We start from the raw sequence: 26,571 nt of genomic DNA on the forward strand, positions 1-26,571 counted from the left end.
AGAGAGAGAGAGAGAGAGAGAGAGAGAGAGAGAGAGAGAGAGAGAGAGAGAGAGAGGGAGAGAGAACAAACCATGTTTTGTAATTGTTTCAATACATTAAGCTTAATATTTCTAGGTTTTTCTTTAACAATAAATATACACTGTTCTTTTCACAAGTTCCAGAAACTATTCAGTCACCACTTTCCTTTTTTGTGAACACAGCTTACTTGCAGACGATACCAATAATATCAATTCTGTGTCAAGAAGCACTGGAACACATGATACCACAGATATCAGTTCTGTATCTCAAAGCAGTGGCCAGATGATTTTTAATCACCCAAATCATCCACTCTCCCCCATCCCCCATGGACACACACAGAACATCAGAAGTGGATCACACACTGGATGGATTTCCTTCATGGCAGTATCTTGTTATTCCTGTCATCACTAAAGAAAATTACATCTTTCTTCCACATCTTCCCAGCATTCCAAACAAACCAACTCTGTTGACGTTTCATGACACTGCAGCACACCACACCTGCTTCACCACCCCTTACCCTCACACACTAATGTCGCAATGCAGTATCACCATACAGTGATTGAACCTGCGCAGATGTCAGAGCATCAAAAACTACCATTGAGTTGGCAAGAAAATCTGTCCAACTCTGTAAAGAAGGTTTACCAAAACAAATGCAGTTGGAACAGAAGTGGCCTGCACACACACACGCACACACACACACACACACACACAGACCCTCATGGTGACCCTCACATGACACTCCGTACACATGGCCACAGAGGTCAGGAATGAAGTGCTGACATACACATGTATGTGGATGCCAACTCCCCCACATTCTGACACATTTGCTTACATGTCAGAGGTGGTGTGTGTGTCATGACTATACAACATGTGACCATTGCAAGAATTATTCTCAGAAACACCACCAAAGCTTCTATCAAAGATCCCATAAAACCTACTTACAAATGCTGACCAACACCCCATAAAAATCTGGAAAATGACACATGGAATGAATCCTGAATCTAAATTCGAAATAACAATTAAGTACACACATAACGATTTCACTCACAGCAGGTTAAAAAAAAAATCTGTAGTGTCAACAACACCAGTCACAGCACAGTGCTGGTGGTAATATATAAACAGTAAACACAAGAACAAGCCACAACCACAGAAATACAACTTTCTGAAAAAGTAAGGAACTATTCTGATAAACAACCTATACAGTACCGCTATCTCTCAAAAACAATGGTCAGTACAGCTACCACTTACAGTAAATGAGGTATAAACAGAACATAATGATACAACCATTTCAACTAACAGCAAAGAACTACACTTTATTCAGTGTTCAGCCTGTTGTGTATAAATATCAATTGAAGAATAAACAATTCAAGTAATAGTATAAATGACAAAATATGTAAGACAACATTAAATCACCACTTTGTAAAGTTAACAGAAAAGTCAGATGTAAAACATTACAAAACCTTCAAGAAGAAAGTGAAGCAAAATAAATGTGTAAAGCTAGGTGCAATTTAACACAAAAATGTTAACAATATAATCAATTACATTATAACAACAAAGCAAACATGAGTAACAAATGCTACATTAATTCAAATCACTGCAAAAGTAGCGAAAATAGATCATTTGAAATCCTCCTTTGGCTACATGAACATTATTTGATTTTCTTAGCTCAAGGCAAAACTGGCAAGCTATATAAAAAAAGAAAAGAAAAAAAAGCGTCTCTGATAAAGGTCAAAAGGGCAGCAGTTGTCCAGCCTGGTGTAACAATAAAAATGTTGATCCATATCATGAAGTAAGTACACACACAGTGGAGGTGGGTGGGATGACAGGGACAGCAGCCACTATACATCTATGGCTGAGGTCTGGGCTGACCCAGGCTGTCCAGCTGGCCTGAGAAACAGAAACAACAGGAAGCAATTTGAATACCAACATCAGAGACATGTATCTATCAACACAACATTCTCACTTTGGGCAGTCTTGGAGGACATGACCTGGACATGAATCCTTCATGGGGAAAACACTGATTTTGATTCTAACAGGCCAAAGAGAGTGTTATCCATACACAGCATTACTTAGCCATTAATATTATTATCAATTGAAGTTATTACAACTTTGCTACCTGATAATGACTATTCTGTGTCACTGCAGAACATAAAAGCTTAGAAATCACCATATAAAAATGATAAAACATCACAATAAACAAGAAAACCAAAAATGCTGGAGAGGGGTGTTGGGAGTTGGGGGGGTTATGGGGGTGGGATCAGGATTACCAGTACTTACATCTATTGATCCAAATCAATCTGCTTACCACCAGAAATGAGTGTTTGTCAAACCATAAGTTGTGTGCTGTAAACTTAGCAATTCTATCTTAAGCAGCCCACATTCATCAGCATTTCAATGTTTTATGATTGGAATATAAATCTGTCAAAGTTTTGAATCTTCCACGTATTCAGAACCACTTTCTGACCTTGAACACAAAACCACTCAATGCATTTTCAGGCATCATTCACATAATAATCACTGTGGGCAAGTCCAGTTCTCTTGACAAAGTGATGACTGTGTGCAGTGCTAGAGATGTGCCCTTACCACAGTGACTACAAAGTGACTAGAGGACTGTCCCTTACCACAGTGACTACAAAGTGACTAGAGGACTGTCCCTTACCACAGTGACCACACAGCGTACTGACGACTGTCCCTTACCACAGTGACTACAAAGTGACTAGAGGACTGTCCCTTACCACAGTGACCACACAGCGTACTGACGACTGTCCCTTACCACAGTGACCACACAGTGAACTGACGACTGTCCCTTACCACAGTGACTACAAAGTGACTAGAGGACTGTCCCTTACCACAGTGACCACACAGCGTACTGACGACTGTCCCTTACCACAGTGACCACACAGCGTACTGACGACTGTCCCTTACCACAGTGACCACACAGCGTACTGACGACTGTCCCTTACCACAGTGACTACAAAGTGACTAGAGGACTGTCCCTTACCACAGTGACCACACAGCGTACTGACGACTGTCCCTTACCACAGTGACCACACAGTGAACTGACGACTGTCCCTTACCACAGTGACCACATACAGTATACAGTGACCAGAGGACTGTCCCTTACCACAGTGACCACACAGTGTACACGACTTACTACAGTGAGCGCGGCCAACAGAGCGTGTTCCGGGGATCTCTGACCCTGTAGGGGTGACACACCAACAGGTCTGGGCCGCTGAGCCACCACTGCACTGCTCCTTGTGGTAGTAACCCTCACCGTCACAGTTGGGGATGTACAGCTCTAGAACAGTCATCATGATTCTGCATCATTATCCAACATCATATCATACACTTTACACTGTGCATATCTAAAACAGTCATCATTATCCCGCATCAAAACCCTGCATCATGATATATACCTTACACTGAGCATATCTGAAAGTCATCATTATCCGGAGTCTGCACAAGTGGGTCACAGTTAAGTATGTGTAATTAAATCCACTATTAAACCCTGCATTGTACATCTCTGAAACAGTTCACCAGTATCCAGCACAGACTTACATCCCATGGGCAATATTACCTGTGTTTTTGGTGGACTCTATTCCATCTGCAGACAATATTACCTGTGTTTTTGGTGGACTCTATTCCATCTGCAGACAATATTGCCTGTGTTTTTGGTGGACTTTATTCAATATATGGTTAACAATATCTATGTTTTTGGTGGACTCCATTCCACCCATGGACAATATCATATGCATTTTAGGTAGACTCCATTCCATCTATGAATATTACCTCTGTTTTGGTGGACTCTTATTCCATCCATGGACAATATTACCTGTGTTTTTGGTGGACTCCAGTTCATCTAGCTTTGCATAGCAGGGGGCCTCTGAATCTGCAGACAGAAGTGAGAAGTGTGAATCTGGGATGGATGTGACACACTTAGTCACACATGTAACACACTTGGTCACACATGTAGCACACTTGGTCACACATATAACACACTTAGTCAAACATGTAACATACTTACAGAAATCAGTGCTGGACAGAGTTGCAGCCACACACATCAACAGATGATGAAAACGCTGTTCACAGATTTTCATCAGTTAAACATCTTTGAAGTTCCAGACTACCTTCAGGGGGTCACTCTAACAGTGAACATTCTAATCAAATCTGTATTGCTACACATATATCGGGTGTCCCAAAAAAAGTGAATCACTTTTTGACAAGTATTTTCTCATTGATAGAGAAACCAAATTCCTTGAAAATTTTCACAGAGTAACCTTAGGGTATCATCAACGAATCTAAAAAATATCTAAAAGTTCAGACGCAAATTATTTGAGTATTGTCAAATTCAAAACAGCGTATCAAAAAATCCAATATCAGAGGAAAACTTATTTATTTCAGTTTATGCTCAATGAGGCCTCCATCTTCCTCCACGACTAAACGAAGCCGTTCTTCCAAGCAGAAATGCTTTTACGTATTTCTTCAACTGATATCTCCTCCCATGAGACATAATTATCCTGTCCTTTAACGCCTGCACGGTCAATTTGTCTCTCCTTCCCCAGTAAACGTTTTCCTTCAGAGTCCCATAATGCATAATCCATTGGGTTACAGTCAGGACTTTGTGGAGGCCATTGATCCTTCTTGATGAATTCTGGTGTAGCCTCCTCCAGATGGGCCTGGGTTAACCTACTTGCGTGTGAAGGAGCCCCATCTTGCTGAAATAGGTAACTGTTTCTAGGGTAAAGACGCCTACAATCCAGGAGAAGATTGTCATCCAATAACTGAATGTAGCTTTCACTATTAACCATGGCTCTATCAGTGCCAATAAAATGAGTGTTTGTTTTTCCTTTCCAGGATACTCTAGCTGAAACCATTATCTTTTTTGAAAATCTGGAAGTCTCATGATAGAGGCGAGATGGCTGAATTTCTCGTTTCCGTTTCCCATAAATGCGATCGTTTTGGTGATTTTTAGCTATCTCTAACGTAAAGTCTTTCTCGTCTGTGAAAATTATCCTTTTCACATCAGTGGCGAAGTAACAGTTATTCAAGTTACGGCAGCGAGTTTTTCTTTTCCCTCTAACATTTTGGTCCCTCCTTGATATCCGTATCCTCTTGAAGGGCTTCAGTTCCAGTTCTTTTGCCATTCTTTGCACAGAAGACTTGCTCACTTGTAAATCACTTGCAACTTCTCTAAGAGATTTGTGGGTCCCTGGGTTCTCCTGGGATTGAATCAGTTCCTCAACATGGTCCTTGTTCTTCTCCAAACATGCAGTCTTGGGTCTCCCACTGCCAAATTTATATGCTACTGACCCTTTAGTGCATATTTCAGCGATAAAACTGTAGGGACAACTTCACCTCAAGACTTTAACTTTAAGAGTTACGTTTTCTTAGTTTCCTTAGTTACATGTTTGGAGTTCTTTCCCTTTGTTGGTTGTTATCATCTAGCAACGATCACGATCGTTACGGGCTATCTGATCTGAGTTATCAAAAACTTCAGATTATTATTGCAACTTGCATCTTTTGGCTTTATAATTTCGAGAACGCTAAAAGACTATTTACAGTGAGATGACTCCACCCCTTGCCTGGAAATTCCTTTACAATCCTTCTTCCATCCCAGCCTTTCTCCTTGAAACAGTTTTCAATGGTAACCTTATCACTTTCACTCAAAGGCATGGTTGATCCTTCCAAACTGAAACTTTGGACATAACTGATTTTGGATACAGATGACAATAAAAAAATTCAATAGACTTGACACCCAGACAGGCTATTTTTTAGACTGACAGATGCCAACACCTGGCAGCTGGCATGAACATGATGAAGGTCACATTGCACAGCTCTGATACTGGATTTTTTGATATGCTGTTTTGAATTTGACAATACTCGCATAATCTGCATCTGAACTTTTAGATATTTTTCAGACTTGTTGATGATACCCTAAGGTTACTGTGTGAAAATTTTCAATGAATTCGGTTTTTCTATCAATGAGAAAACACTTGTCAAAAAGCAATTCACTTTTTCTGGGACACCTGATACAGAGGCAAACAAGAGCTCTGATATATTATTTTCAAAACAATTCTTTTTATGTGTTCATTAAGAAATTTCAGAATCTCCTTATGACCTATTTGATGAACATGCGGTATGCTTTTCAATTTCAGAGTGTCAGTGATGATTATTTTCTGCACTATCAGAAGCCCAGCTGCTCTCTATGTGGTTAAATCATACAGAACATAAAGTCAGAAAATGAAACTGATTACTGACATGCTAGGTTTGTACATACTAATGTTGGTCCTCCTAGCTTAAGATTAGAGGTGACCAGACCAGATGGAAACAAGAAAGGCAAGGCCTTCAAGACTCACTTGAGATACACACTTAAAGAAAAAAAGAAAAAAAAAAAAAAACATAAAAATTTGTTGAAATGTGTTCTCTATTTGTTATTATAATCATATAAAGGTTCGCGTTAAAAGAAAAAAAAGGCTTCATAGCAGATTCAAACCCTGGATGTTTGGGTCGAGAATCAGTGGTTTTCTACACTGTGCTAACGTGGGTTCAACAATGATGTTCAAAAATTAGTATTTGAGCATGTTCTTCTAGCGGAATAATTCAACAATGGTAATCAAAGTGATAATGCCGTTTAAATCTGGTTATTTTGGTTTATTTCAGGCATTTAAGAATTTCTTTCAAGTCTGAGGGAAAGGAGACATTCCCATTGCGTCAAACACACAGCAATATGTGTCCGTTTTTTTATAGATCTGCAGAGATCCGTGTTCGACAAGCTTATTTCTTTACGCTCACTGAGAAACGACGACACCATCCATTCAATTCCTCTTTTCTGTTCATTCTAACTAATTCAGTATCCACTTTAAAACATTCATATGCAGTAAACACGTCAATGATTATTTTAGAAATTCTTTTAGGAGACACTGCCATTGCATCAGGCTTTGCAACATGTTTTGTCAAGATCTTCACAGACCAGTATAGACAAGGCTGACTTTAACTCAGTGAATGGTCGAATAAAATTTTCTTTTATGTTCTTTCGAGTTAATTCAGTATCCACTTTAGAATATTCATATGTAGTAAACATGTCAATAATGTAGTTAGTGTCACTGTATGTGTTCTGTCCAGAATTTGTTTTTGTTTTTTTTGGCTTTTAATTGTGAACAAGAAAAATAAGGTCATGGCGTCTTCTTACCAGACACTGCCTGTGTTCAGGCAGCTAAAAAGGGACAACAGTGTTTTTGGAATCTGGAACGAGCATCAACGAAATAAACCGTTAATGATTCAGAAATACAGCTAAATTAGGGAGACATATAACCTATTATTGGTATGAATGTGAAGATTTTTTTCCTATTATATTTAAGTCAAATTTGACATTGGCAGACAAAGTATTTCTGGAGAAAATGGCAATGTTTAAGTTTACCACGGACACACAGACACCCACACACAGACAACTGAGTCAAAAAAAATTAGTTTTGCCAGTGATCTACATCCAAGGTTCAGAATTCATGATTACATACGACAATAGAAAATCAAACAGTAACAGGAAAGAGAGGAAAACAAACAGAACAAAATCAACAAAAAAACAACAACAAACAAACAAAAAAACTTGGTGCACAGGTTTAAGGAATGGAAGATGTCTGCAGGTTGCTGCATAGGCAAGCAGAAGGGAGGTTATATACAAAGGGAGGTCACTTGCCACAGCTACGTTTGATTTATCCACCTGAGTAGGTGAGTGTTTATCTAAAACAGGAACCAGACCCTGCCACAGTGTGAACAAGTGGAACACAGTATAGCATACCTAATTAAATTTTAATCACAAGCACACATATACATCCTTGACCTTTTTTGAGTGAAGCAGTAGCTCCATTCATTGTAAGACGACAAATCAATCTCAACAGTGGGTTATAGTATAGCATGTATTATTAACTCACTCCATGCCAAGAGTTTTTCCCCTTGCGAATCCCAGAAAACCCTGGGTTTGTATAGGATGGGAAAAAAATTCTCAAAAAAACAAATAAACACCCAGACAATTGAAATTTAGTATGTGTATTCAGTGAATGTTGTTACATATTTGTGCAAAAAATTATATTATTTACTCACCATCTTGTTGTTGATCACGGTATCCATTTTTTGTGTATTTTGTAGCATTTTTGCACCCATCAGAAAGGTATACCAAGTGTCCTTGAACAGCTTACAAATGTTCCACATCACATCCTAACACTATTTGAGGAACTGAAGACCTAGTACATGCAATGAAGTATGAACAGATGGTGGAGAAAGTTGAAATTCAAGCACACAAAAAAAATATTGTCTCTACATAAAAAAGGAGTTCACTGTACACAAAAACCTGATGTATTATCACTGACAATAGTCTTGTCTGGAGTGAAAAAGCTCATGGCAGGTGATGTTGAGTCCTGGGCACAGCTTCACACACAGTGGATCTCCACATTTTGGACACCAGTTTGCAGTTTGGTGTCTTGGTGTGTTGTGGCGCTTGAACAGGTCTTCACGTGGCCGCTCCAAAGATCGACACAGCCTGAGGGAGAGGAGGGGCAAGCAGCAGAGGAGGGAGGACTGGCGCTCCCCCAGCCCTGTGATGTCAGCGGAGGATGGACTGGACACAGAGGCAGAGACCGCTGTCACATGGCGGTGAGAATGGTACTGACTTTGATTGCCCAATGATGACGACCTGGCTTGTGATTTATGGACTTTTGAGACTGAATTGTGATTGAATGATAAATGATGTTTGATGTGATCCAGTTTCAGTGAAATATAATATATATATATTTTTTTACATTATCATCATGGATAAAGTGCTTATAACTTCATTGAATACCAGGGGACTAAGAAATAAATTGAAAAGAAAATCATTATTTAGATTCTTAAAGGGAAAAAAATATGATATAATTTGTTTACAAGAATCTCATGTTACAAAAGATGAAATAGATATGTGGACAAAAGAGTGGGGCGGCGCGATTTTTTATAATGAAGGTACAAACAGAAGCAGAGATGAAGTATTTCTGATTTCAAGACGATTTCATGGAGAGGCTAATTTTCTTAAGTCACATGAAAGAATGTTGATTATTTCTGTATCCAATGAAAAACACAATATTACAATAGTAAATTTATATGCACCTAACAATTTAAACGATAAACTGACATTCTTTCAAAATATGGGTGAAATACTAGCTGAATATATGAATGATAATCTAGTAGTTCTTGGTGATTTCAACTGTGTACTCAGTAATGAGCTAGATATAATATCTGGTCTCCCTCATGACAAATCTGAAATTATTTCTTTAAGACATTTTCTGACAACAACAGGCCTTACTGACGCATGGAGAGCTTACCACCCCACTGACACGGACTTCACGTGGCACAGGCATAATCCGTTCATTGCATGGCGTTTGGATTACTGTTTTCTTTCTGATAACTTGTTGCCCTCCTGAATTTCTTGTGAACACATTACTGTCCCAAACTCTGATCATAAAGCTGTCGTTCTAGAAATTAGTGAGGGAAACTTTGTTCGTGGTCCAGGGTACTGGAAATTCAACAATAGTTATCTTAAAAATGAAATATTTATTACAAAAATGAATGCTTGGTTAGATTCTGTCAGTTTAGAACATAGTGATCAAAGCAGTGTAGTTAAATGGGAGCTGTGCAAAGTTGAAGTGAGAAATCTCTGCATCGAGTTCGGAAAAACAAGGGCTTGCAAAAATCGAAACAAATCACTGGACTTACAGAATCGACTAAAAGAAAAGGAAAAAAGATTGATAATCAGTCCTCAAAAATGAAGATCTTCAGACTGATTATTTGAAAATGAAACACGATTTAGATTTAATGTACACGAATGAAGCTAAAGGAGCACAGGTAAGGGCTAGAGTTAAATGGATTGAAGAAGGTGAAAAAAACACAAAATATTTCACAAATCTTGAAAAAGCTAGAAGTAAAAATAAAATTATTACCAGTTTGCGCAATGAGGCGGGTGAAATTATTACAGATCAAAAGAAAATCTTACAAGAACAGCTGTCCTTCTACAAAACCTTATATAACCAAACAACAACGGAAAGAAATATACAGGAAGCCATCAATAATTTCATTGAAAACGAACATTTTACAAAGTTAAATGAAGACGAAGCCGTAGCATGCGAAGGATTAATAACTTATGAAGAAACCACAACTGCACTCAGAAAACTAAAAAATGGATCAGCTCCAGGCAGTGACGGTCTGACGACAGAGTTTTTAAAATTCTTTTGGGGAAAAATAGGCAGATTACTAACCGATTCTTTCAATGAGTCGTTCAGAATAGGAGAACTGTCATTCACACAAAGACAGGGTATCATATCATTATTACATAAAAGTAAAGATTTAGATAGGGAGAACTTGAGTAATTGGAGACCTATAACTTTAACTAATTCAGATTATAAACTTCTAGCCAAGGTTCTAGCAGAAAGATTGGGTAGTGTAGTAAATAACTTAGTCAGCAAAGATCAGGTGGGATATATCAAAGGCAGGAACATAGCTACAATCATAAGATGTATTGATGATGTTATTAATTATCTTAATAAAACTGGTAAAGCAGGGTATTTGTTAGCATTAGATTATACTAAGGCATTCGATTCTATATCTAAAGCATATATGTTACAAGCTTTTAAAGTATTCGGATTTGGATCTGACTTTCAAAAATGGGTATCTGTACTCTCCAATAATTCGCAAAGTTCCATAAACCATGACGGCTGGCTATCTGAACCCTTCGATGTCAACTGTGGAATCAGACAAGGATGTCCATTTTCTCCCCTTGCATTCATTCTTGCAGTGGAAATTATAGCAGTCAAGATAAGGAATAGTACAATAACGGGTATCAAAACTCCAACTATGGGCAATAATCAAGATATATATTTAAAGATTAAACAACTGGCAGATGATACAACTTTATTTTTGAAAAATAGACAGGACATGTTTACTTCCATAGAAATACTTAAGTCATTTGAGAAATTTTCTGGGCTGAAATTAAATTCACACAAAACGAAAGCAATGAAGATGGGTAGACAAATCACTGAACAGAATCTCCCATTTGTATTGGTTGACAAAATAAAAATTTTGGGCATATACTTCCAGAAAGACAAAATGGCAAAACACATTGAAGAAAACTGGAGAGTTAGGATAAATAATATACAAAAATTAATAGTACAGTGGAGCAAAAGAGACCTATCCACACACGGTAAAATTCTTGTAATAAAAACCTTCTTGTTAAGTCAACTTACATATGTTATGCAATCCATTGGCATCCCAGAAAAAGCTTTGAAACAGATCAACACCATATTCTACAAATTTATTTGGCAGAGAAAACATAGCAACCGTAGAGCTTTTGAGAAAGTGAAAAGAAAAACAATGGAAAGTGATTATAATGAAGGAGGGTTAAATATGGTAAATATGTTAGAAATTCAAAGATGCATGCATTTACAATGGGCTGGAAGATTTTAACATGCACGGGAAGAAAACTGGACTATAATACCCAGATGGCATCTAAACAAAATACAAAATCATCGTAAAATATTTATGGTAAACTGTAGAGCAAAGCAAATAAAATTACAAGAAATAGAGAACGATTTTTGGTCGGATGTAAATTACAACATATTTGAACAGTAAAGATATAGTAACAAGAGAAGAAGTGAACATCCATAATTTTCACAATCAGATGTTGTTTCACAATAATAATATACAATATAAAGGTAATGTGCTATGTTTTCAAAACTGGATAGACAATGGAATAGAACACATAAAAGACATAATACATAAAACAGAAAAAAGACTTCTAGATTTAAATGAGGTTGCTTTTTCACTGAACCAGGCAAAAGGAATCACAATATTCGAATACAATGCTCTATACAACGCAATTTCATTACAGTGGAAGACCTGGATACAAAACAATGGATTATCAATGGAATCTACTGAAACTTCTATTTGTGATGCAAATGTATTCAATGCAAAACTAAAAGAAATAAAGAAATATCTTAAAAGTAGAAGTAAAAGTACAACTATAGACCTACATGTTTGTGTATTTTGGAAGAGGAAATTTGACTTTTCTTTCAATCATAATACATGGATTTCACCAAGGAAAGCAACAAAAGAAGTACGCTTACATGAATTGCAGTGGAAAATAAGTCATAATATATACCCAACAAACATTATTCTAAAAAAAATGGAAGTAGTAGACTCAGAAAATTGTTACTACTGTCCTGGTAAAATTGATTTTATTGAACATTTTTTCTATGAGTGCTCATCTGTGAAAATACTTTGGAAAAACATAGAAAATTTGATAGTTAGAAAAACTGGTAAGAGTATGAAATTACATCCCACAGACGTTTTATTTGGAATTCAGGATGACAGATATAGCAAACATGATCTTATAAAAATAAATCATATTATTTTGATAGGTAAAATGTGTATCAGTATTGCTAAAAAAACAAAAAGACTGTCTATTTTACAACTGATCTTTGAACAGCAATTCAGTATTAGACATTGATATATTATATAATACCTTATGAATCTTAAAGAAAAGGGAAAAAAATCTATATGTAAGTGGGGGAAAAAAACCGACATAGTTATGGAATGCAGGGTATTGCTTTTGATTATTGTCACAGTTTTTTGTTTGTTTTTTTGTTTGTGTGTGTGTGTGTGTGTGTGTGTGTGTGTGTGTGTGTGTGTGTGTAATTGCTTAGGTTCACTGTATCCTTTTTGTTGCTGTTATTTTGTTCCTTTTTTTAAAAATATTTCTTTATAAATAAAACAATGGTCGACCCAAGAAAGTCCGGGTAAAAAAAAAAAAAGAAGGTCTTCACAGACCTTGCACTTGCAGTAGCTGGTCACTCATATCCACTCCAGCCATGTTGGTGATGTAGTCTTGTACTGCTGGCTTCTGTCTTTCAGGACAGTGTCGTGTTGTCACACTGACCATGGTAGTTGGCAGCATGACTGTTGTCAGCATGTGAACTGGCTTTTTGTCCTGCCACTTCAGCACAGCAACATGACCTGCAACCATACACACACACAAATGATCATGCAGGTCCGACTCTTTCTTCTTATTGTTGTTTAAATTATTTGTTTGCTTATTCCCTTGTTTATTCTAAATATTTATGTGAATGGAAGCATAATGTGTTAAGTTTTTTTACATGTCAAAGAAAACCACCTTAGATTTTTTTTTTTAATTTTTTTTTACAATATTACAAACAATAATGGCAGTATCATCAGTATTAGTACTATTACTGTCATTTCTATAGCACCTTGTTCTACAAATAAACTCCATGTTATTGTAAAACAGAAAATAAGTAAACATATACATGCAATCACACACACACACACACACACACACACACACATACACACAGAGTTGTACACCTGAGCATGTGACATTGTTTTCTTTCACACACACACACACACACACGCGTGCACGTGCGCGCGCGCACATATATATATAATACATACACACTCACCATTTTCAGTCCAATCACTTGTAAAAACACCAGCAAAGTCGTCCGTTTCCTCAGTGATTTCGTTGTCAGTGTCGGTCAGCTGGCACGTGTTCAGGACTCGCTTTCCTCTCCACTGCAAACACCCTCTTCAGCGGCCAAATCTATTTCTAATTCATCGGGATATGGTTCAAAATCACTGTCCGACGAATCAACATTATCTTCTTCAACATTGGAGCCTTCAGTTTGGATCATTTCCAAAGTAGCTTCAACGTTGTGTTGCGTTTGACCTCTCCTACCGTGTTGAACACTTCGACGTGACGCCATCTTGTCAAACAACTTGCAGAGCTGACCGAGGGTATGCTTCATTGTCGTCTGTGTCACTATACACACGCAGTGTGTGTGAATGAAAAGTTGGCCGGAGAGAATCAGTTCTGCTTTTGATTTTCGTATCCGACACGTCTCTCCAACGGCGCGACTTTTCAAAATCCAAATCCGCATATGCGGACATCGGCATCCAACGCTTTGTCCGACGACATCTGCATATGCGGACAATGGCAGCGAGTGAGTTAATTCAGTGACAGGAAATCAAACCACAAACCCCACTCACATACAACTGACCTTTGTGTGTGAAGCAGCAGCACCATTCATGGTGTGACAGCAGACCGTCCCTGTTGGTGTCACAGGTGATGAGGTACGGGTGGAGGCAGGGCTCCATGTCGTTGTTGTCTATCACCTTCACCTCCACACCACTCAGGCTGTGATTCTGGTCTGTGTCCAGCTGGCGGAACTCCCACATCACTGACCGCAGGCATCCACACCGACCTGTATGTGACAGACATCACACAACTTCTATATAGTGACACATATCACACCACCTATATACACGGTGACACACAACACATTGTGTACAGATGGTGGAACTGCCACATCACTGATTGCAGATACATATACTAACCTGTACAGTCACAAGCAACTCACTGTAACATAGTCCTGTATTAAGATACACAACACACTGTTATTGTCCTTTCAAATAAAAAAAACAACAAAAAACCAACAACACACCATCATAAGGTGTGTTATGTGTTATTCAAAAAGACACTTCCTTTCAAATGACATACAGCAAACCAACACTGCTACACATCCTGTCAAATGTGTTAGCAAAGACTCAGAAGACTGCACAAAAGTCTCGCTGAGAAGGACACAGAGTTTAGAGACACACATGTTTTCTTGGTGCTTCAGTATCCAGTCAGCACCATTTTTCTGACCCAGTCTCACATCACACCCCTCCCCTCTCTCCTCCTTACATCCCCTCACCTGTGCCTCCTTCTCTCAGTTCCTTCTTGACGGACAGGTGTCTCTGTGATCTGTGGTGGTGGTGGTGACCACGGTGATGGTGGTTGGCATGCAGCAGGTGGAACCATCCAATCAGACGTCGTCTCATCTCCTCCATGGTTGACCTGTCACACTGGGTTCCATGGTCTGGCAGCAAGGCTGGCAGGGCGAGAACATAACAATCAATTGTGCTCAATGTTCATTCACTTTACTGTCCATTTAAGACTACTGTTCAATATGGAAATCTGATGCATAAGTACATAGGTACTGTGAATCCTATTTGATCCATACAGCCATAAGTTATGTAAATCCTTTGAACCAGTTGAAGTGAAAATTGGATGATTATTTGATTTCATTCTGACTTCTTTCAGGATCATAATGACTATGCAGAACGTAATTCCAGGATTTCAAGAAGTTTTTCTAAAGAGAGTTTTCTCTGGAATGGTTTTGCTGAGCAGAGTCTAATTTGTCCTAATTTTTTCTGTCTTCCATAAAAAACAACATCAACAACCAAGTCACTGTTTTCCTTTCAAGCAACTAATGCATTTGCTGACAGCTCAATTTTCAAGGGTTATCAAGGAGATTTTGTCAGACATTTTTATATTACAATGGAATTCAGGGGCCTTAAAAATGGACCTCAGAGTTCCAATAACTTCAAAAAGTGTATGAACCCTGTCAATTATCCAATGATGCTTACATCAGAATCTCCTATAGGCTGACAAGAATTTGGACATTTTGAGTATCAATAAACTGTATTTACATGATGACAGCCATGCCTCCCTCCACCCCTGCTTTGAACACCTTCATCTTTTCCCAGGTTCTGCCTCCATGTAACTTGTGTGGTTCAAATCTGTACTGTCAATGTCATGTGAAAAACTGTTCTGCTGTTTTCAACACTGATGACATCATTTTCAAACAGCTCAGCAACCTCTTCTGCTGACAGTGTTCTTATTGTTATGTGGTAGCAATGCCATTAACAAAAAAAATAAAAAGGAAAAAAAATCAAAAAAAAATCAGGAAACGTTTGAAGATACTATCACCAGACAATGCAGCATCTTTGTGCTTCTGATATCCATAACTGGATCAGCTAAGACAGCAAATCTTGTAGGATTGGAATAAACAAAACTGGAATAATGCTTTAGCACCAACATTCTGATTCCTGGTCTGCAGGGGAGTAAGTGCAGTATGATTAATCATAAACAAGGAAGCGAATGAGTGAACTAGTGTTTCGTGTTGTCTTTTCACAGAGCATAAGTGTGTATATGTGTCTGTACATCTGTGTGTGCATGCATGCAGGCATCAATGTGCAAGTACACAGTGTATGTGCGAGTGTAGATTTAGCACATGTAATTCATAAAAGTGGTCTTTTTATTTTCTAACCAGCAAAACATATAAATGTTTTCTTTAAGTATCGTGTTCCCTGCAGACCAGAGGGCTGGTGTGTTACTTACATGTGTTCATGGAGTTGTCCTGAGTCCTCCTGGATGCTCTGTGATGCTTCCCTGGCTGAGGACACAGTGAACACACCATCACACAGCCACAAAGATTTTAGACCATAACATCAACACATGCTGTATACATCCCCAATCTCTAGCTGAAAATGTGTGCACATGACTGTGCTTGTTCAAACTGAATAGGACTACTATGGCACAAGTGATTTATGGAGAAACTGGTATTTATTCAATTAGAGTATAAGTGAAAATGAATTTGAATCAATTTTTGACTAGCTTAGTGTTATCAAATACAGAAAAATATTCTGGGAAAAGATACTTGATGTATTTAATTCATATAGAAATGGTATTTATTGTTCAAAATGGATGAGCAATATCACAAAAATTCTAATAGAAACAGGGCATGACTGTCTTTGGGATGCTCAATCCTTCGTAAAGAGGGAATCTTTCTGCAAGAATGTCAACAGTGCTCTGAAAGACAATTTTCAAAAGCTATGGAGACATGCTCCAGAGGCAAGTAATAAATGATTGTTCTATCTAAATTTCAAAAGTTATTTCAGTAGAGAAAATAAACAAGTCAAGTGCCTGATAATCATGTTATCAGTTTCTTCAAATTTAGAAGTAGTAATCATAATTCAGAAATAGAAATAGGGAGACGCAAAGACATTGTGTAAAGTTTGTAACATGTCTGTGATTAGGGATGAGTTCTATTTTGCAATGGAATGTTCAAAATATAATCAACTGTGAAAAAGGTATGTGCCTAATGATCAACAGCGAAAAAGGTATGTGCCTAAAAATGATTTGTCTCTGAAACAGATTTTTAATCTTTATAATATGTTCAAAGGAGGCAAAGAAATCATTTTAGCTGTAAGTGAAGTTTTCTCAACTTTTATGTGACGCTGTTGTGTATTTGGAAATGTTTGTTCTGGGCATGAAACCAGTTGTAGAAGTAGTAAAAGTCTTCCATTACTCCAACAGGACTGAAAGGACAACTAAAACTTGAAACGTGTGTGTGTGTGTGTGTGTGTGTGTGTGTGCATGTGTGTGCGTGCGTGCTCACACACATGTACATGATGTTTTCTTCAGTTTAACGTCTATTCACTATAAGTGTTTTTAGACGGTACATGATGTATATGTGTGCATGTGTGTGTGCTGTGTGTATTGTGTGCGTGCACTGTGTGTGTGTGTGCAGCGAGTGCTGTGCTCACACACCTCAGGATGATGCTGGTGGTCAGCACTGCTGGGATCAGACGTCTGATGGCTGACCATGCTATTGCCTGCGTTGTGGGGGGCGTCACCATGCGAGGCGTGGTGTGGGGTGTGGTGTGGAGCATCATGCATCATGTGGTGAGGAGGGTCCACCTCATTGAGGTCTTCCTCTGCCTTCTCCTTCAGCTCATGGTAATTCTTGAACAGGCGGGCACTGACACACCATTGTACAACCATCTTCACCATCAACACCATCATCACACACACTTACACCACAGGGCACTAACACAGCATGCCACAGTCATTATCATCAACACCATCATCATATACACACTCACTTTCACATCCATACTCACAAACACACATAAACACAAACACACACTCACATCCATACTCACAAACACACATTCACACACACACACATTCACACACAGAGGTGCTGATATACTATCATACAGTCATCATCACCATCACCACACACACACTCACACACATACACATTTATACACAAGGGCACTACAACACCATTATACAACCATCATCACCATCCCCACACATATACAGATATTTAATACAACCCCCTTCAACAATGATTCATACAATTCATACATGTATGCATGTTTCAAAATACATACAATATTATAACTCAAATATCTCATCGTCAGTTTCATTGCTTTTGCCCTTTGTTGTGTCTTTATTTATTGTTTTGATGACAATATTGTGATAAATCTGATTCACATACATGCATACACACATACACACACCCAGACAGATGCATGCACACATGCACACATGCTCACATACACACACACACACACACACACGCACACACACACACACACACACATTTACAGCAATGGGGCACCTCCAACAACTGGCTTATCATTTTCAGTTGGAAATAATATTTAACTTCTCATGCAAGCTGTACTGAAATCACTGCGTCTGTGAACAACTGTTGTCCACAAACACACACATGGTCAGACACGCAACATGGTCACTGTCCTATTTCACTATGCAATAAACTGTAACAGAACAGACCTCTCCTTCAGGTGGTGTTTCTGTACACAGGTGGGTTTTCCATCAGGACCCCTGATGCAGATGGCCCCCTCATGACGACACCGGCACCCCACCACTGTCCACACATTACATATTTATTCATCAATATCATATAATAAAGAGTGGTAACTCTCTCCATTTACAAGGTACACAACTTTAAGTCAACGCTGCTTATCCTACCGAATCAGCGAGCACACAGCTAAGTAAAGGTACAGCGGAACAAACCCAGACACTTCCTCAAAAAAGGAAGCGCCGGGCTTGTCCTTGTACCAATCATTTGACATGTGCACACAGCAGCAATATCAATATATCATACCCAACATCACCTGCACTGCTGCTCATATGTCGTAGCCAGGCTATAAACCTCTCTTCTAAACCTACCAACATACTACTGGCGTTGCAACAGCTTCCCCTCCTATCCTCACTTCTATGTCAGTGCATTATGTCAATATCAGAAGATCTACATGTTCCAGAATATATTGTATTGTATTCCACTGAATTACACTGCTTGTATCATATTTAGTCACAAGATACTTCTCTGTGTTAACATCAGGCTACTCTCCCTGGGGATAGCATGGTGTCATTGTGCAGCACCCCCCCCCCCCCCCTTTTCTTCTGCCTGCAAGTGTTGTTGGCGCTGACTTAGCAAAGCTGGAGTGACCTCTCCAGGTGCAGGCCTGGGCAGATTGATATGGAGGACAAGCTGTTGCCCATGTAGCAAGATCCCCCTCTCCTTGTCTCTAGTTGAGTCCAGGGGAAAAGCAGAAGCCAATATGCCTGGCACCAGGGACGACGCAGGAGCTGCCGGAAAGGAGTTGGTTACAACTCAAGACTGCCTCAGGGGCTCCAACTCAGGATTTTCTGTCAGGGTTTACTCCCTTAACCTATTCATGCAAGTGTATTTGTTTACAATCAATATGGATGAGTGGTTTTTTGTTGTTGTTTTTTTTACAAAATTTTCCTGGAACAACCCTTTTGTTGCATTTCATTCCTTTATGTGTGCTAAGTACATTCCTTTTGTTGCATTTCATTCCTTTATGTGTGCTAAGTACATTCACTGAATCTGCACACAGGGCCTCAGTTTATTGTTTCCTCTGATCACCACTTGAGGTCAAGAGGGGAGGGGGTGGGGGGTCAAATCCCAGGCATTATGTGGGGCTTGAACCTGCATTACCGCTAGGCGACCACTCCAAAATGTTCAAACACGAACCTGCATTACCGCTAGGCGACCACTCCAAAATGTTCAAACATGAAACTGCATTACCGCTAGGCGACCACTCCAAAATGTTCAAACATGAACCTGCATTACCGCTAGGCGACCACTCCAAAATGTTCAAACATGAAACTGCATTACCGCTAGGCGACCACTCCAAAATGTTCAAACATGAACCTGCATTACCACCAGGCGACCACTCCAAAATGTTCAAACATGAACCTGCATTACCGCTAGGCAACCACTCCAAAATGTTCAAACATGAACCTGCATTACCGCTAGGCGACCACTCCAAAATGTTCAAACATGAACCTGCATTACCACTAGGCGACCACTCCAAAATGTTCAAACATGAACCTGCATTACCACTAGGCGACCACTCCAAAATGTTCAAACACGAACCTGCATTACCGCTAGGCGACCACTCCAAAATGTTCAAACATGAACCTGCATTACCACTAGGCGACCACTCCAAAATGTTCAAACATGAACCTGCATTACCACTAGGCGACCACTCCAAAATGTTCAAACATGAACCTGCATTACCACTAGGTGACCACTCCAAAATGTTCAAACACCATAGAACATTTTAGATGTCATATTTGGTTTAAGCAAAAGAAAACAAACAACTCCTCTTCCTACACATTACCTTCCAAACTAACCACAAACCCCCATACATTTTCACACATCCATAAACATACAGAGCAATTCTTTAGTGGCTGAAACACCCACACACACCCACACACCCACAGATGCTTATATCACATGCATCACAAGCAAAATCAGCAGTACCTTTGGGAACATTCAGCCAGCCTATCTTGACTGTGTGGATCTGAAACATAACACACAACAAACAAAAGGTACTGACCACAGCTACAACACTGTGTCTGAGTATTTTCAGTATCAGTCTTTTGAATAATGTGGTCAGTGTGAATATGCACTGGCTTGTCTCTTTGTCAGATGATGTTATACCTTCAACAAAATAACAGTGCAAAGATACCACACACACACACATGCACACACACATACACTGCCACTCCCATTCATACAATCTCATCAAATTTCAGTTCAAGCTCAATTACAAAAATAATGATGATAACAATAATTTGTGTTTGTATTTCTTTTTATCACAACAGATTTCTCTGTGTGAAATTCAGGCTGCTCTCCCCAGGGAGAGAGTGTCACTACACCACAATGCCACCCATCTTTGGGGGTATTTCTTCCTGTGTGCAGTCTTATTTGTTTTTCCTATTGAAGTGGATTTTTCTACAGAATTTTGTCAGTAACAACCCTTTAGTTGCTGTGGGTTCTTTTACGTGCGCTAAGTGCACGCTGCACATGGGACCTTGGTTTATCGTCTCATCTGAATGACTGGCATCCAGACCACCACTCAAGAACTTGTGGAGGGGGAGAAAATATCGGCTGCTGAGCCGTGATTCGAACCAGCGTGCTCAGATTCTCTCGCTTCCTAGGCAGACACGTTACTTCTAGGCCATCACTCCACTAATGTGGTCTACCTCCTTAACACAGAAGCCTAGAGTGCTACAAATTAACATCAATATGGGGGGAAATGGTTCACAAAAATTAACAACACGGGGAACTATAAAGTATAATCCAGACTTACAAACAAGACAATGAAATGTGTCCTAGACGAAGCAAACACACACACACATACACACACACACACACACACACACATGACACATGTAGAATCCACAAAAGCAGATCTATACAGGTGTGCTTTGAGACTATTTTTCCTTTATTCAAAGCAGTCTCCGTAACACAGTGTGTGCAGGTGTAAAACAATGAAGGAGGCAGCAAAGTGACAGTACTGTCACTACTGACAACAGTTCACAACAGGAAATATTTTGGTCTGTTTAAGTCAGTGTGCTGGGATCCATAGATCTGTTCCCCCCTTTCCCTCCTCCCTCTCTTGTCTTCTTCCATCTCTATCCCCTCACCCCCCCCCCCTCCGCCCCCTTCCCTGTTTACCTCACTGATGTCAGACCAGTCCTCCCACTCAATGTAAATGAATGGAGATGAGATGTTTTAAATCTTTTTTATGCTGTTCTTTTTCAGTGCCGGTGAAACTGCTGGGATGAGACATGGAGGACCCCTGGGAGGGTGAGGGCGGAGGATGACCAGAGATGGGGTGGTGGTGGTGGTGTTATAGTCCACTCCACACAGAGGCAAGAAAACAAGCCTTATCATCATGACATGAGTTACCCACACACAGTGACTCCAACTGTCACCACTCACTTGTTTTTGTCATCATCCATTGATCAGTTGTTAAACCTGCACTTATTGAGTGTTTTTTTCCCATTATCATATCTAATGGTTTACTATAGACCTATATAATGGTTTACCTGTCTATCTGTATGTCTATCTATCTATCTATCCACCTATGCATCCTTCAATCTTAGAGTGAGAGAGAGAAAATGTGTGTGTATTATAGATTATAATATATATCATATGGAAAGAGATATATATATAGAGAGAGAGCGCGCGAGAGAGAGAGAGAGGAAGAGAGAGAGAGAGAGAGAGAGAGAAAGACTCAAAAAGAGAGAGATAGAGGGAGACACACACACACACATAAAATAGAGGGTTGTGGAACAGAGAGGGAGGTAGAATGGGTGAGTAAATGAGAGCAATTGTGAGAGAGAAAAGGCGCAGAAAAGGTAGACATGGAGATATAACAATGAAGAAGAAACACACACACACACACACACACAAACATAATGACACACTGACAGACAGATAATTGAGATATATATATATATACCCCCTATCCTCTTCCCTTCCCCCTTTTCAGAGGCCAGCAGAGAATCAATATAAAAGACATGACGCAGAATAAAACCTGCCAGTAACGGGCAGACACTCTTACAACCCAACCCTCTGTTACCCTCCATCCCCACCCCCTGTCCAATCGATGTGACCTGAATATTCCTCCCACAGGAAATGACACCTATTCCTCCCCCACACTCTCACCCAAACCCCCACTACAGGGCCAGCACTAAAAGCAGCCTCAGCCATTTTCACCCTCTGTGTCATTACTGACAGTTTTTACTCTTCACTCAGAAAATCTAATAATGGCGCTTTTTCCTGTTTCTATTTCATTTTGTTGGTGGCAGTTCACCTTCTTTTTCTCTGTTTGCTGGCTGCAACTCCCACATTCACTCGTTTGTACACGAGTGGGCTTTTACGTGTATGACTGTTTTTACCCCGCCATGTAGGCAGCCATACTCTGTTTTTGGGGGTGTGCATGCTGGGAATGTTCTTGTTTCCATAACCTACCGAATGCTGACATGGATTACAGGATCTTTAACATGCGTATTTGATCTTCTGCTTGCATATGTACACATGAAGGGGGTTCAGGCACCGGCAGGTCTGCACATATGTTGACCTGGGAGATTGGAAAAATCTCCACCCTTTACCCACCAGGCGCCGCTACCAAGATTCAAATCCAGGACCCTCAGATTGAAAGTCCAATGCTTTAACCACTCGGCTATTGTGCCTATCTGGCAGTTCACCAAAGTCCAACTTTCTTTATTTTCCAACTCCTTTTTACAAAAAGACAAGGTGAATGCCAGTAGTTCACAGCCAAGGCGAATGCCAGTACTAGTTCAGCCACATGGAGTGAACTATTGCATGACTTCACACCACATTGTACTGGGTACTGTTCAATTCCCTATTTCCCTAGTCAATGTCAGGGCCTCCGCAATGGCAGACCATAATGAATCAACATGACAGGTCAACTGTCTTTAGTTAAAATAAAATTATATAGTCAGTCCACAAACAAACAAGTGCTGTACCCAAAAGGGTCATAACACCCTCTCAGACTCCCCCACCCACAAACTATTGCATAAATGCATACATAATAAAGACTTTTGTGATGCAGACAATGTTTACATGAAATCCAAAAGTGCAGACAGCTGAAGTTGTGGGCGTGTGTCCCATGATGTCTAACAGCACAACTAAACCACTGTCCTGCACATCAGTTGATGCAGACAGACAGGAAATGTCTATAAAATGTGTGTGTGTGTGTGTGTGTGTGTGTGTGTGTGTGTGTGTGTGTGTGTGTGTGTGTGTGTGGTGATATGTTTGTGCACTGTGCATGAATTGTGTGACTGGAGTGTGTACAGTGTACTGAGTTGCATAATGCAAGATTATGAGCTGAGTAAAATGATTCATTCAATGGTAAAATGAAAACATTGTGAATTCATAAGGGACACTATTCATCAGAGTAACATATATATATGTATGAATACCAAAACCTCCTTGACTGTTGCCAAAACCCTCCCGCTCTTTGTACATCACTGAAGGGGATTCCCATCACACTGAGTGGAGGGGCAGGACTGGTGTGGAGGGGAGGAGGTGAAGGGGATGAAGGGTGATTGGAAGGGAAAGGGAAATGTTACAGTGTCAGTGAAAGGGTGTGGATGTCAGAAAAAGGGCTGCAGACAGGTTGAAAGGAAGTTGGCTGTCTGTGTGTCTCCTCACTGTGAGGACAGAACACTGTGCTGTGCCCAATGTACAACCCATTAAGGCACTTTACATTGATTTACCTCACTCCACCCAGGTGTAAATGGTTACCTGATTTTGATTGGGGAAGGTTAACATGGCTAAGGAGAGGTCTGGCCCCATTTTCCTATGCCATGCCCTAGACATAGTGGATATGAATTCACTGCACTTTTTAACAGCCGATTATTGCTCTGCCATGAATTGATTACTAGTATGATACAACAACCCCTTCTGTGTGGCAGTGACTTGTATATGGACTGTGTGCATCACTTCATGACTTCACAAATTTGTGTCAATTCATGTTTTTGTCTGTGTACATGACATAATGTGTGATGACATGCCGTGTATGTGTTACACCCGACCTATGAAATTGCCCATTTCATGAAAAGAGCAAATATCATGCTCAAATTATGAAATGAGCAATCAAAAACTCGGCCATTTCATGAAGTGAGCAACTTTAATGAATGAACATTTTTTTCATTTATAGATACATAGAGCTACAAGATTTGTCCAATCACAGCAGAAATCACACATGTATGTATATACATATATGTTTAAAAAATTCCTTTATTTTGATTAAATCTAATAAGTTATTTAAAACATTTGTTTCATTTTTGGCTTCTGATTGTCCAAACACTGTACACCATTTGTTAGGAACAGGCCCTGCATTTTCTCTCTCTCTCAGTGTTCAATTTTGTCACAGGATTTGTGGCTGTGGCAGGCACTGTTGCAGTGAAGACCAGAGTTTGGACAGGAAAAGCATTTCAATAAGCAGTTGCTCCTGCAAACTGCATCGTTGATATCCCTCACTGCCACACACACTTTGTGCCCGAACAATATCGCGGATGCTAAGCACTTCTGGTGCTGAGAAACTTATCTGGGAATGGAACAAAACGGGCACCATAACTCCACTGGGCAGAATTGTTATCTCGCATCCACTCCATAAGCTTTAGTTTCATGTCACCATTACTTCGTTTGCACCTGTCGTATAATACATCAATCTTGGGCAGTAGCAATGCGAATAATATTTCAAAACTCATACATGACATTGCCCATCTTATGAAATGGGCACCATATTTGCTCATTTCATGAAATGGGCAATTTCATAGATTGGGTGTAACACATATATGGCATGTCATCACACATTATGATGTACACAGACAAAAACATGAACTGACACAGGTTTGTGAAGATATGAAGTGATGCACACAGTTTATACAAGTTACTGCCACACAGAAGGGGTAGTTGTATTAATTCATGGCAGAGCAATAATTGGCTGTTGGGTGCATGTATTTGTGTGTATGCATACATCACAAGCATAAGCTTGTGTGCGAGTGTGTGCAGTATTAGAAACTCAAGAAACCTATCAGTTATCTCAGGTAACAGTAATTGTTCTAATGATCCAGAATGTATATGGCAGCCTGTGGAACTTTTCTAAAAAGAAACAACAATAACAACAATAAAACACTACTTTCAGTTGTATTTGCTTTCCTGTCAACGGCAATAATTATTCACATTTTAACATAGACACTTTGATATTCCTGTCTAATAACACTTATAGTGAATATATGTTGAACTGACTATCTGACTTCAGTATTTTGAACACATGCAGGTACAATGTTCACACACACACAGAGAGCCAAAATAATTTATAAAATAAGTTTCAGAGGACCATTAATTTTGGTGAATGTCACATTTCTGGGGAAGACTTCACATTTTTTTCTCTTGATCAGAATCATGCCTGTACAAATGTGTGTGTGTGTGTGTGTGTGTGTGTGTGTGTGTGTGTGTGTGTGTGTGTGTGAGGCAGAGACAGAGAGACGGTGAGACAGAGAGAGAGAGAGAGAGAGAGAGAGAGAGAGAGAGAGAAAGTGTGTTTTACTCATTGTCACTCACCTCCAAGTTGTCTTTCGAGGAGACCACCCTGTTGGCCGTGTCATGGTCAGGGTGTCCGCCTTGTGCATGATGTCCGTGGTGTTTGTCCCTCTTCCTGTGGCCGTGCTGTCCATGTCTCCCCTCTCCCCCAGCCACAAGGCAGACCACAACCAGCAGACAGATCGTCACTCCTCGCCCCATCTTCATGCTCCACACTGCCTGTGGACACAGAGATCTCGCCACAACTCCTCTCTTCTGATGGACACAGACTGTGGGCACTATACTGTCGCTCTTAACACAACTCCTTTCTTTGGATCGATAGACCAAGCTTCCCTGGGGGTTCGCTCTGAGGTCAGGTTTGCTTCATTCTTTCTCACAGTCGCAATAGCTGAAGTCTGCAAGTGGTTTGGACTGGTCCATGCCACG

General features: G+C 39.8%; 1 protein-coding gene across 1 annotated transcript; it reads right to left on the bottom strand.

The window, feature by feature from the left end:
* Positions 1-26,550, bottom strand: LOC143292991 (uncharacterized). Its single transcript, XM_076603757.1, has 10 exons — positions 26,167-26,550; positions 20,542-20,581; positions 18,519-18,612; positions 17,484-17,694; positions 16,272-16,326; positions 14,803-14,979; positions 14,107-14,310; positions 3,852-3,908; positions 3,174-3,317; positions 1-1,906 (listed from the first exon to the last, which is right to left on the bottom strand). The coding sequence occupies exons 1-10, from the start codon at positions 26,350-26,352 to the stop codon at positions 1,866-1,868; spliced, it is 1,209 nt and encodes a 402-aa protein (XP_076459872.1). The 5' UTR covers positions 26,353-26,550; the 3' UTR covers positions 1-1,865.
* Positions 26,551-26,571: the final 21 nt, after the last annotated feature.

Source organism: Babylonia areolata, chromosome 18 (genome assembly GCF_041734735.1).
Source record: "Babylonia areolata isolate BAREFJ2019XMU chromosome 18, ASM4173473v1, whole genome shotgun sequence".
Taxonomy (NCBI): domain Eukaryota; kingdom Metazoa; phylum Mollusca; class Gastropoda; order Neogastropoda; family Buccinidae; genus Babylonia; species Babylonia areolata.

Excerpts from the sequence above, each read along its gene's own strand:
- LOC143292991 (XM_076603757.1), bottom strand. The coding sequence starts at position 26,352 with ATGAAGATGGGGCGAGGAGTGACGATCTGTCTGCTGGTTGTGGTCTGC. Across the intron at positions 20,582-26,166 it reads CCTCGAAAGACAACTTGGAG|ATCCACACAGTCAAGATAGG; the intron begins GTGAGTGACAAT and ends GTTATGTTTCAG. Across the intron at positions 16,327-17,483 it reads ACCACCAGCATCATCCTGAG|CCAGGGAAGCATCACAGAGC; the intron begins GTGTGTGAGCAC and ends CTGTGTCCTCAG.